Source organism: Penicillium hordei, assembly GCF_028827395.1.
Source record: "Penicillium hordei strain IBT 12815 chromosome Unknown utg000006l_segment0_segment0, whole genome shotgun sequence".
Taxonomy (NCBI): domain Eukaryota; kingdom Fungi; phylum Ascomycota; class Eurotiomycetes; order Eurotiales; family Aspergillaceae; genus Penicillium; species Penicillium hordei.
In genome coordinates, this window is record NW_026623147.1 from 4,594,733 (window position 1) to 4,608,526 (window position 13,794).

Below are 13,794 nucleotides of genomic sequence, written 5' to 3' on the forward strand. Positions count from 1 at the left end.
TCCTCCCATACCTACTTTATCTAATTTTCCGGCCTTTTTCCCCCGCAAAAGAACGCGTCGCTTACATAACTGCCTTACCAGGCGGCTGTCCTGCCTCCCCCTTCATCCTGAACATCCTTGGGTACCCGAACCCTCTCTTTCACGGTCTCCTTTCCGACATCCCCCATTTCCCGAGTCAGTCGGGACGTCTGTGGATCATACCCTCACATCTGTCCCCGAAGAACTCCTGTGGAATCACCCCATGTCGCTGTAACCGGCTTGCTGGATTTGACGTGTCAGTAACCCGTCCCAGTAAGTTGTGCTTGTCCTGACTGCGCTTCGGCGTTCGACTGTCCCGAAGTCTTTTTTCTTGGGAGGTGGCTCCCATCCTAGCCCACGAACGCCTCGAGGTATCAGGAGAGACATTTCACCCTGGATTCGTATCTTGCCGGGACGACCGGACAGACGGCGCGGGGACTCGGAGTTTCGGGTTCTGCATATCATTCCGACCGTGGATGATCGACTAACAAGGTGCTAGGGCACAATGGCTGGTGCGGACGAGACTCTCGTAGCAGCGACGGCGGTGATCCAGTCTCTCGCTAGAGACGAGCCCACTAGGGGCTCTGTCTCCCCCCTCTTGATTGCGAATTTTCCACAACCAACTGTGCCAAATCATCCAAACTTCCCGGGGAACCCAGCCCAGCAAAGGTCGCCTTCGAAGCCGAGTTAGAGGCCTTGGTGCGCCGCGTGTACCACCTAGAATTCCAAGCTGTCAGTTATCACAAACTCCCCGACAACCCCCAACACACCATCCCGTCTGCTATCGGATCCAACGAGAAGGACCCTGATTTTTTTGTGGACCTTCGGGCTCGATCGCTTGTTGTCCGGTGAAGGTTCTGACTCTTCTTATTGCCATACACAGCAGCAAAAACCGAATCAACCCGATACGCGACAGCGGACCCCGTCGGGCCCTGAAGAGAAATTCCCTCATCCACCCCAACCATCCGCCCCAGTTGGAGACCTTGACAAAGACGACACCGACGAGGAGGATGAGACCAGCGCAACGCGTGTGATGTACGAAGAAGATATTAGTATCCTCCGCAATCATGTGCAAAAGCAAGCCGAGGAGATCAGCTTCCAGAAGGATATCATAGCGCAGGTTCGCGACGAGTTGCAGAAGCAGGAGGAGCACACCCGCCGTGCGCTCACCAAGGTCGAAAACGAGGAAGTCGTTCTGCTCGAACGGGAGCTCCGGAAGCACCAGCAGGCCAACGAGGCCTTCCAAAAAGCCTTGCGAGAAATCGGCGGCATCATCACGCAAGTCGCCAACGGTGATCTCTCCATGAAGGTCCAGATCCACCCCTTGGAGATGGACCCGGAAATTGTTACGTTCAAACGTACGATCAACACCATGATGGACCAACTACAAGTCTTTGGTAGCGAAGTGTCTCGAGTCGCTCGCGAGGTCGGAACGGAGGGTATACTCGGCGGTCAAGCTCAAATTACTGGTGTTCACGGTATCTGGAAGGAGCTCACGGAGAACGTCAATATCATGGCCAAGAACCTGACAGATCAGGTGCGAGAAATTGCGGTTGTCACAACTGCTGTCGCCCACGGTGATCTGAGTCAGAAGATCGAAAGTCGCGCTCAGGGTGAAATTTTGGAACTGCAACAGACGATCAATACCATGGTGGATCAACTCGGGACATTCGCTACGGAAGTCACCCGAGTCGCGCGCGATGTCGGTACGGAAGGTGTACTAGGAGGTCAAGCTCAAATTGAAGGTGTTCAGGGCATGTGGAACGAACTTACGGTTAATGTCAACGCAATGGCCAATAACCTAACCACGCAAGTGCGTGATCTCGCCACTGTCACCAAAGCCGTCGCTAAGGGTGACCTGACGCAGAAGGTGCAAGCTAACTGCCGAGGAGAAATTGCCGAGCTAAAGAATATCATCAATTCTATGGTGGACCAACTACGCCAGTTCGCGCAGGAAGTTACCAAGATCGCTAAGGAGGTCGGTACCGATGGTGTTCTAGGTGGCCAGGCCACCGTGAATGACGTGGAAGGTATATGGAAAGACCTTACAGAGAACGTCAACCGTATGGCCAACAACCTGACTACTCAGGTACGTGAGATTGCGGATGTCACCACGGCTGTCGCCAAGGGCGATTTAACCCAGAAGGTCACTGCCAACGTACAGGGCGAGATGCTTGATCTAAAGAGTACCATCAACGGCATGGTGGACCGTCTCAACACGTTTGCTTTCGAGGTTAGCAAGGTCGCGCGTGAGGTCGGTACCGATGGTACCCTAGGAGGTCAAGCTAAGGTAGACAATGTGGAAGGAAAATGGAAGGATCTTACCAATAACGTCAACACCATGGCGCAAAATTTAACGTCGCAAGTGCGAAGTATCTCGGACGTGACGCAAGCTATTGCCAAGGGTGATCTTAGCAAGAAGATCGAGGTACACGCGCAAGGAGAGATGCTGACCCTCAAAGTGACTATCAATCACATGGTGGGTCGTTTGGCCAAGTTCGCTACTGAACTGAAGAAGGTCGCTCGTGATGTCGGCGTCGATGGAAAGATGGGTGGGCAAGCCAACGTGGAAGGGATCGCAGGAACCTGGAAGGAGATCACAGAGGATGTGAACACTATGGCCGAGAACCTAACATCCCAAGTCCGTGCATTTGGCGAAATTACTGATGCCGCCACGGATGGTGATTTCACCAAGCTTATTACTGTCAACGCTTCGGGAGAAATGGACGAACTAAAGCGTAAGATCAATAAGATGGTTTCCAACCTACGAGATAGTATTCAACGAAACACTGCCGCCAAGGAGGCTGCCGAGCTTGCTAATCGCACCAAATCTGAGTTCCTAGCCAATATGTCTCACGAGATCCGAACTCCCATGAACGGTATCATTGGTATGACCCAGCTCACACTGGATACCGACGACCTGAAGCCGTATACCCGGGAAATGCTGAACGTGGTGCACAATCTGGCTAACAGTTTGCTCACAATCATTGACGATATACTCGATATTTCGAAGATTGAAGCCAACCGGATGGTTATTGAGAGCATTCCATTCACCGTACGCGGTACCGTATTCAATGCGCTTAAAACTTTGGCTATAAAGGCAAATGAGAAATTCCTTAGCCTGACTTACCAGGTCGACAACACAGTCCCCGACTATGTCATTGGCGATCCATTTCGTCTGCGCCAGATTATTCTCAACTTAGTCGGTAATGCCATCAAGTTCACTGATCACGGTGAGGTTAAGCTCACGATCTGCAAATCCGATCGTGAGCAATGCACCACCAACGAATATGCCTTTAAGTTTTCCGTCTCCGACACCGGTATTGGTATTGAGGAGGACAAGTTGGACTTGATTTTCGATACCTTCCAACAGGCCGATGGGTCAACCACTCGTAGGTTCGGTGGTACCGGTCTCGGTCTGTCAATCTCTAAACGCCTGGTCAATCTTATGGGTGGTGACGTTTGGGTTACCTCTCAGTACGGATACGGTAGTACCTTCCATTTCACTTGCGTCGTGAAGCTCGCCGATCAGTCCTTGAACGTTATTGCTTCTCAGCTCCTGCCATATAGGAATCACTGGGTGCTGTTTATCGACAAGGGCCAGAACGGTGCCCAAGCCACTAATATCATAAAGATGCTCAAGCAGATCGAATTGGAGCCGTTTGTGGTGCACAACGAAGAGCATGTTCCACCACCTGAAATCCAAGACCCCTCTAGAAAGGAGTCTGGTCATGCATACGATGTTATCATTGTGGACTCGGTGCACACTGCTTGTATCCTGCGAACATTCGACAAGTTCAAGTATATCCCTATTGTTTTGGTGTGTCCTTTGATCTGTATCAGCTTGAAGTCCGCTTTGGATCTTGGTATCAGCTCGTATATGACAACGCCTTGCCAGCCTATTGATATGGGCAATGGTATGCTTCCTGCATTGGAGGGTCGGTCGACGCCGATCGCCACCGACAACTCCCGCTCGTTCGACATACTTCTTGCTGAGGACAACGACGTCAACCAGCAACTCGCTATGAAGATACTCCAAAGGCACAACCACAACGTCTTTGTTGTTGGTAACGGCCTAGAGGCCGTGAAGGCTGTCAAGAAGCGCCGCTATGATGTGATCTTGATGGATGTTCAAATGCCCGTCATGGGTGGTTTCGAGGCTACTGGCAATATTCGAGAGTATGAACGAGAGAGTGGTCTCCAGCGAACCCCGATTATTGCACTCACTGCACACGCCATGCTGGGTGATCGTGAGAAGTGTATCCAGGCTCAAATGGACGAGTACCTGTCCAAACCACTTAAGCAGAACCAGATGATGCAGACGATTCTCAAGTGCGCAACGCTTGGTGGATCGCTGCTGGAGAAGAGCAAGGAATCTCGGATCTCGAGCAGTGGAGAAATGCATCCCATCCACTCATCTGTCCCCGATAATCAAAATCAGCAGCAGCGGTCACAGAAACAACAAGGGTTACCCTCCCCATCACGGCCTGGCATGGAGACCCGGGCAATCTCCACTGCTGGCCCCATAGGCCGTGGTAGTGTCGCCGAGCCTGAAGACAAAGATGAAGAGATGATCGATGATTGGGTGCATTACCATGTCTGTTGTTAAAGGGCTAGGTTCCGGATCAACCCTTGGCTAACCGTTCCTTCTTTCATCATAGACATTGCTGCGCTCCAACAGTACCTGAGCTCTCGTTTGCATACCCTGAACATTTACTTTCCCGCCCTGCAGATTGGCCCGATGGTTTTGGTGTGGCCTGTTGATACCCTGTCCATATGAGTCTGTTGAGTGCTTCTTGTTATCATTCCAATTTCCTTTTCAAGGTGGTGAAGCCGAAACGGAACTCTCATGAATTTTCTGCTTTATTCCTACTTCACTTATATTTGCTCATACCCGAGTACTTCATTATCACCTTTCTTCTGTTACCAGCCAGTTCTTAAGGAAAAGAGTGCATTTCAACGAGAATACTAAATACAGAGAATAAAAGAAAGAGGAGAGAAAGAATCTACGAGACAGGATCCTTTGTGGGATCTATCGCAACCAAACAACCAAACAAAATAAACTTGGTGGGCGGTTAGTAGCGGCAGAACCAATGAATAAAATCATCCAAGGTAGCTCTATATCGTCATATAACCCCCGACTAAGAATATATTTAGTCCCTAAATACCGGTTTGTTATTATCAATATAATTATCTAGTAAATTGCCGTACTATATCGCTTCAAACTATTCCTATAAATATAGAGGAGGACCTAGTTTCATTAGGTATTTATCGAACTGAGAAGAAGCAATGTGACTTGATACCAAGCGCTTACAGTGACTGTTCATAAGTTTTAACACCCCCTTTAGCCCCACTCATATACCGCCTTCCTTTATCGCCTATACCGCCTGTTGGCACTTTAGCAGATGTTACGCACTAGCTAACTGGTCACAGTTAGGTTAGATGGGTTCAGGGTATACTTGCCTTAATACTCCTCGAATGGTCCAACGTCAACGATCGGGTCTCAACTGAGCTAATGCCGCGCAGGGCCTTACTGTAGCCTAAGTCCTTTTGAGCGATCGAGGAACTGATGCCAGGTAGAGCGCCGAGTAGATCTATACCGGGGTATTGGTCTGCTCGTGAGTGTTGTCAAGTTATAATCAAGTAAAGAGTCACAGTAATCCAAAAGGTAAACACAAGTAACAATGTGTAATTGAAGACGAAGAACTAAACTAAGTACATGAGGGAGTGTCCTTATATATCCTTCGTTTCCTACTCTCTGAGATATACTCCCTGGAGTATATCTACTGGAGTCACGGTGACCATCTACTCCTTCTTGGCATTGGTAGATAGTCACGGTCACGTGATGGTTCGATCGCCAGATTGGGTGTGTCATGTTGCTGATGTATCGAGGTACATATGTAGTAGGAAACTTCTGCGGAGTGGGTCTGTTCAGGGCGGATCATGCTCTTGCTCAGTGAGCATGATCACGCTTTCTCTTCCCCTGAATACCTGGGGCTCCCAGAGTATAGGATGCTGCACGTGACCTGCTGACAGATCTGTTGGTTGGCTCTCGATGGCCCATTGGTGTGCCTGGTGGGTCACCACTGATTGGTGACGGATAGGTCCGTAACACCTAGCTTCTATACAAATCTAGTATCGTACGCGATACTAAAGAAGAAAGGAAGTACTTAGTACTAGCGTACGAATTACATATAGGATCTAAATAATAGGCCTATTGCCAATCTCTATCTATAGGATCAATTTAATCTCTAGATCTTTAACGAACTAGGTAAGGTTATCCTATAGTAAGTATACGCCGTATAAGTATTATAAAGGAGATTAGTAAAGCTATAGGAATTAAAGGCTTCTTCCGATATCTAGCACAGATGACTTGCTTATATTAAGCCCCGTACTATAGCAAAGCTTACTAGTATAGTAGATAGCGTCGTTATTAAGAAATAAGATAACGAGAAGTAGGAATCTCTATATCAAACCTATTATATTAGGAGAGTACTAAAGTAAATCTCTCGCCGACTAGTAGGACGTACTTTTAGACGGTTTAGAAGGGTCTATTTCGACCTAATACAACTACCCCTAGCGTATAATAAGTACCGGTAGATATCTTACTTCTATATAGAAGGACTAAGGTTCTACTAGATTGTTAGCATAATAGTATTATTATGGTGGGAAAGGAGCCTATATATATTTTACCGGTACTATCTAAGTGATCCTTAGATATATGATATATGGTAAAATGTCGAATACCAAGTCCGAATACATGGTAGAAACCAGGTAATATACCGGAAACATCATGTGACATTGGGTACCAGGCATACCATACAAAAGTGCATATTACAGTTAGTCATCATGGTCCGCACATATTGTTGAAATAGCGGGTTTTGTCATTTTAGTTAGTTAGAGTTGTCAACATTGGTCATTTATACCATACATTGTTCGTACACCAGCTTTCTGTCAGTCAAACCTCCTATAGGCCTGAGGCACCAATCTGGGAATGGCCTCACGTCTGATTATATCGTAACAGTCATAATATAGTTTTATGACGGAAAGCTGGTGTACGAACAATGTATGGTATAAATGACCAATGTTGACAACTCTGACTAACTAAAAATGACAAAACCCGCTATTTCAACAATCTGTGCGGACCATGATGACTAACTGTAATATGCACTTTTGTATGGTATGCCTGGTACCCAATGTCACATGATGTTTCCGGTATATTACCTGGTTTCTACCATGTATTCGGACTTGGTATTCGACACACCCCCCAGTTCTTAAAGCCTGCATTTCCTGGCTTCAAGAGCTGTCAATTCCTTCATTTCTGCACTCTCTTCAAACAGCCTCTGTTTCTCGGATCAGATGACTGATCTCTCTCATCCCAATCAGCTCTCTAAAGAGATGCTGCTTCTGTCTCGGAAGCGCTTTCGTAAGGCCATCTGCTGGCATAGCCGCAGTTGGAACCCAGTCAACATTGACTCGACCCTTGCTAACCTCCTGTCTCATCCAGCAACGATTAATGTCAACATGTCGGAGCTTCGTATGCATCGCCGCCCCTTCCTTTGTTAACAAATCGACGGTTTGCTGGTTGTCACACATGATGGATAGTGGGTGGTCAGGTTGGAAGCCTAATGCAGAGAGGACTCGACGCCACCACTGTACGGTTTTGCCTGCCTCGGCTAGAGCTAGCAGCTCTGCCTCTGTGGTCGATGTGGTCACCGTCTTCTGCTTAGTTGCTTTCCAATCTATGGGGCCCCCATACAGCTTGCAAATGTAACCCTCGGAGCTTTTCCTATCCTTGTTATCTCCAAACGATGCATCGCTTGCAAATTCAATCGATTTTGCAGCTAGCTGGAGACCGGGGTTATTTTCATCTGGATTTCTGGTACCATACTCGATGGCCCAGTACCTGGTTTCGTGCAGGTATTGTATGACTCGGTCGATAGCATCAATATGCTTAGGACCGGGGTTGGTCAGGAACTCAGCTAGTTTAGCGGTAGCTCTTGCAGTATCTGGCCGGGTGATGGTAGTGGCATACTGAGCAGATCCTACCTTGGCCTGGAAACCATGAATCTGACTCGGTGACGCCACTCTATCGTACGGAATCAATTGATCGATAGCTAGTGGAGATCCCACTTTCCTTACAGTGACCAAATTATACCTTGCTGCCATACTCTCAATATAGCTATCCTGGCATAACCAAAGCTTCTTTTGTTCCCTATCTCTGAGAATTCGTATGTTCAAGAACCAGCTTGTATCTAGTTCACGTAATTCCCATTGCTTCTTGATCTCTCGATCTAGCTGAGCTGCTTGCTCTGCGTAGTCGGGATGATTCACTATGATGATGTCGTCGACATAAAAGAAGACGATGATACCGGTAGTAATGAAGATGTATGGATCTTCCGGCACTGGGGTAAGGCCTAGTTTTACTAGCACCCTAGTTGCTTCTTGCTGCCACAGTCTTGGTGACATGCGTAATCCGTATAGCGCTCTGTGGAGCAGCCAGCATTGGTTTAATGCTTCGAATCCTAGAGGGCACTTTGTATATACCTCACTTTGTAGCACTGAGTTCAGAAATGTAGTGACTACATCTCTCTGTATTATATCTAGATCAAATGCAGCTACTAGTGCAAAGATAGCCCTCGCTGTCTTAATAGTTAGTGTTGCGGCTCTCTTTTCCTCTGTAGACAACCATTGAAGATCTCTACGGACACAGATTCTCGCTTTGAACTTCTCTAGTACACCATTGGCATCGAATTTGTATGTAAACACCTACTTTAATGGTAGTACCTGTGTACCTCGCTCGTTCGGAATTGGAATCTGGGAGAACGTCTCCTTTTTCCTTAATATCTCGACCTCGAATATAGCCGCTGTTTTAAACTGCTCGGCGAATCGATGGGTCTTCAATTGATTCTAGGTCTCTAGCGGCGGTGGTAGGTCATCTCGATGTGGCTTGGTATCGAACCGCTTGTTTATGCCTATGGTGAATGCATATAGTAACCTTGGTGGCTCTATCTGTTCGTCAAGAGATAGATATGCAGCATAATCTGGATCCAACCTTGGTTTCCTAGATCTGGTGCCGGTGATGACATTTGACATGTCGACATCACCTACTATGTCTCTTGGTGCTCGATCTGAACTTGCTTGGGACGACGTTTCTCGCTGAAATGGTGGTTCTGGGGTCGGCGAGTACGCCATTTCTTGCTGCAGTTGACGCTCTATCTCAGTCTCTTCATCTGTCTCCTCCCCCCTAGTTTCGATCGACGGTATCACGGAGATTGGATCTGGCGACGATGGGATGGTTTCTCGGGGTGCTGGATTCGATGGATTTGGAGATGTTGATGCTGTTCTAGATGATGCTGGTGGTAGGGAGGATGCCAATGATGATCTTGGTGGTGGGGAGGTTGGAAAGCTGCCAGGCAGGTCATCTATTTGCTCCCTCGGTCCCATCTGGTCCCTTGGTCCTATCTGTATTAATGTTTGCTCCCTTGGTCTAGTAATAGACTGTGGGGTAGGCAACCTAGTTGTTGCTAACTTAGCATTTGTATGTACTGGAGTTCTCTCTTTAGCAACCATCTCTCTAGCTGCTTGGCCAGCTATTTCATCATCTATTTCATCAACTGCATCGACAGCTGCATCAGCTGCATCAGTTTCATCGACAGCTACATCAGCTGTATCATCAGGTGCATCGACAGCTGCATCGGCAGCTATCTGGCCTTGCTCGGTAAGCTCAGTTTCATTATCTAGAGCTATCCTCGCTATCGATCTAGGCATTTGCATCTGTGTACTAAGCTCAGCCTGTGCTTCTTCCATGGTAAGCACAGCTGGCCATATGCTTGGTGCTAGTCCATCTGTCATGGTACTAACTACATTCTCTTGCTTAGGTAGGGGTCTCGATTTCGAATACCGTCTCGTCTCGTCGAATACAGCATCTCGAACGACGTCTACCCTCCCTATACCAGTACGTCCTTTGTGGGGGAACCATACTTTGTACAGGTTCTTGGAGATATACCCAACGAGATATCCTATCTCTGCTCTGGGTGACATCTTGTCTGACTGGGTCCTTTTGATGATTCTCGAGTACGTCAAGCACCCGTACAACCTTATATTCGATAGGTTGATCATCTGATGTTGGATCCCGTCTGGTGCAGCATGTTTCATCAATTCCTTCCAAGGTATGATCCATTCGCTGCTGGTTTCACTAGGTTTAATAACCTTAGTAGGGGTCCTGTTTAGGATATATGTCGCTGCATACATTGCCTCTGGCCATAGAGCATGGGGTAGCTCTGTGTCGTTAATTAACGCTCTGGCAGTTCGTACTACCATCCCCCCAGATCTCTCGGCTGGACCATTCATTTCTGGTAAGCCAGGTGGTGAATGCTCAATGGTGCATCCCTCTGCCTCTATCATTGATTCAACCTCATTGCCAGCGCTCCGCTCGTTGTCATAGTGGACCACTCTGATTTCTAGTTTCAACCAGTTCTTGACTAGTGCTAGGAACTTCCTAACAGCTGTCTGGCAGTCATTTTTCTTGGTATGGGTGAATGCAAAGTGGCATTTAATACCATCTAGGTAGAAGTGAGTTAACCAGATATGTCCATTGTAGGCCGGCTGATTCTGTACTAGGTCGAAATGGACCCTTCCAAATACACCATATGCTTGGCCTATCTTCCGGCGAGAGATCTGTCTCGGTGCATCTGCCAATTGACAAGCTTCACATACCTGCTTTTCGTTGCCAGGGTTGCTTCCAATGGTAATGCCTTCCGTCATCTCTGCTAGCTTCTCAATACGCTGCTGGCCGACATGGCCTAGGCGTCTATGCCAGGTTTGAATCGATGCTTCTGCTCTTGGTTCTTGAGCTGACTTCTTGGTTGCGAACACTAAGTCCTTAGGTTCGAGTTTAGGATACTGAAGATCCTTCGGCAGGGTCAACCAGGACAGCTTCATGTCCTGATAGACTTTGAAAATCGGTTGTCTATCTTTGGACTCAATGCAGTCCCTTCTGAAGTTCATCATGAGACCTCCTTTTATCATCAACCCATGGGATATCAGATTAGTATGGAAATTAGGAGAGTATCTGACGTTGTATAACTCCATCCTTACTGCCTTTCCACTACTAGGACTGACACCATAGATGACTACAGTGCCTACCCCGTCGATTTTCGTCTCTGTATCTCCCACCTGTACGCTGCTCTGTACGTCCTCGAAAGTCACGAACAACTCTCGATCGTTGCATACATGCATTTGTGCTCCAGTGTCGACTACCCAGCGCTTTCGTACGGGCTGTATATTGTCGATTTGGGTGGACATAACGGTGGTGGAGACGTCAATGTGCTTGCTAGCCGGCGGCATGGCTGCCTGTGCCGTACTAGGTGCTGTCTTGCTAGCTGCTGTCTTGCTAGCTGCTGGACTAGCTGCTGCTGGACTAGCTGCTGCTGGACTAGCTGTTGGTGGACTAGCTTGGGGTATAGGTTCAGAGGAGAAGAAGCCATAACCTTGGTTTTCAAAAGCGGCATTTGCTTGCTCTTGTGCTTTTAGCTTTTGACGTTTCTTGTCAACCCAGGCTTTCCAGGCGGGGTCAGCTTTCATTGCTTTCTCCCATTTGTCCTTGGCACCTTGGTTTCTTGTATATGAAGGCGGCTTGTTCTCATCGAATACGTCCCAACATTTCCAAGCTGGATGCCGGCCATTGCTCTGGCCACATGGACAGGGTCTATTAAAGAGCTGGGTTTCAGGCTTAGCTTCTTCATGACCTTGCCATGTCGAAAATGCAGCTCTGGAAATGCCTCTCTGGTTAGTGGCTGGCTTGCCGTGGGTAATTCTCCAGTGAGCTCTGTATCGGTTGAGAAGCTCGGTGAACGTGAACGTTATGTCATCTGCTTTATCTTATAGTCTTAGGGTCCATATTTCATGAAACCCAGGGGACATTACTGAGATAGCATCTAGGAACTGAGTTGGAGCATCATCTGCTTCCGGCATTTTCGCTCTCTTGCACCTTGCCTGTACGGTCTCCCAGTTCAATAACCACTTGTCGATGTCGGTATTCCGATCCAATCCTCGATCTAGGGTACGCCAAAGCTGACGAAGCCTAGCTGCATTTGTTGGATCATACTCGGCGGCGAACCGTTGTCGGAGGTTACGGAGGAGGTCATACGGGGTCTTGAAATCGATGATGAACGGTTAGTAGTTGGCGTGGACGCTATTCCGAATAGCTGTCACCACTACGTTCAGTCCTTTCTTCTGCTGGGTATAGGCCACGTTGTCATTGGCCCATTCCATCTGCAGCATCTTGTATGTGTCGACCCAATGGTCTTTATACTGTGTTTGTGCTTCTGCAATTGAGATGACTTTCTTAGGTGCCACTGGCAGCTCTGGTCTCTCATCATTGCTAGGATCACATAGCTCCCATACGTCGAATTGCACTGCAATCGATTCAATGTTGGCTAGCCATGCATCCCATGTCGTTGTATCCTTTAGTATAACGCGAGAGGATGCACCCGCGGAGAGGTATTCAGCCATGTTCGTTGTCCTTTATGGACAGGCTTCCGATTCTTGATTCAGGGGTTGGTTCAGGGGTTGGCTTCGGCGACGGGGGTGACGATGTAGTGTCACTTTGACCTCAATTCGACGATAGCTGGGTTCAATAGAACGATTCCGGGCTCATAACTGTGGGAAAAATACAGCCTATTTTACCACTAGACCATAACAAAAACCTCGGTTCCTGTTTAGGGCCTAGGGGGGCCATATCCCAGTCTGACACACCCCCCAGGGGATGGCGACTTTGTCGGGATTCCCTGTCATATGTCTTTTTATATACTATCTTTCGTCACAACTTGGTTTCTGCCGTGCGTCACACTTCCTTTTTCAGATTCAGACCTAGGGGAGCTCTTTCGTCTTCGCCCATCTTCGTCATTCAATTCAAGGGTAAGGCAACCTATTTCATTTGTGCGCACTCCTGGTCTCGAACCGACGACTAGTACTCCCTCAAGGGTATTAAGAACGATTCCGGGCTCATAACTGACGGAAAGCTGGTGTACGAACAATGTATGGTATAAATGACCAATGTTGACAACTCTAACTAAAATGACAAAACCCGCTATTTCAACAATCTGTGCGGACCATGATGACTAACTGTAGTATGCACTTTTGTATGGTATGCCTGGTACCCAATGTCACATGATGTTTCCGGTATATTACCTGGTTTCTACCATGTATTCGGACTTGGTATTCGACATTGACCTCTCCGGAGGGGGATCGCCCGTGTTTCCCTATCCTTCCGAGAAGGGTTCCCCACGAGAACAGGACCCCGCTCCACGTGTCACATTTCCTCCCGCTATCAATATGGGGAGACTGTATATAAATCGGACCATATGGAGGAAGCCTAACGGCTCTTCAAGAAACAGTCTTTGACTTTTGGAACCACCTATCTTGTTACCTTCTCCTACCTGATTGACAGGCACCTACCCTGACTTGTAGAGTATCTCTTAACAATGACTCACTATCATCTGCCATATATAGTGAGATCATATTATGATATTTGCCATATATAGTGAAGTCATATTATAACATTATGAGATATTACATTATCTCATAATTGCCTCCTAACTAGCTATATAAGGAATCGAAATTCCTTGCTTAGCTGGTATGTTATGTTAAGAAAAGAACAACAACAATCAACTTGACTTCTACCTCTTATATTATTTCCTATCCTAGCTAAGTAACGTATTCGGTAAGCGAGCGGCGCACGCAAGCGAGTGGCGCACCCCAGAACACATAGTA

General features: G+C 47.6%; 2 protein-coding genes across 2 annotated transcripts; one reads left to right on the top strand and one right to left on the bottom strand.

The window, feature by feature from the left end:
* Positions 1-234: 234 nt before the first annotated feature.
* N7537_012329 (uncharacterized protein) lies at positions 235-483 on the bottom strand (the record flags this gene model as incomplete). Its single annotated transcript, XM_056903383.1, has 1 exon — positions 235-483. One exon carries the CDS (start codon positions 481-483, stop codon positions 235-237), a length of 249 nt encoding a protein of 82 aa, XP_056748670.1.
* A 40-nt stretch (positions 484-523) lies between these two features.
* On the top strand, positions 524-4,706 carry N7537_012330 (histidine kinase osmosensor; the record flags this gene model as incomplete). The annotated part of the gene is made up of 3 exons (XM_056903384.1): positions 524-704; positions 756-4,603; positions 4,680-4,706. 3 exons carry the CDS (start codon positions 524-526, stop codon positions 4,704-4,706), a joined length of 4,056 nt encoding a protein of 1,351 aa, XP_056748671.1.
* Positions 4,707-13,794: the final 9,088 nt, after the last annotated feature.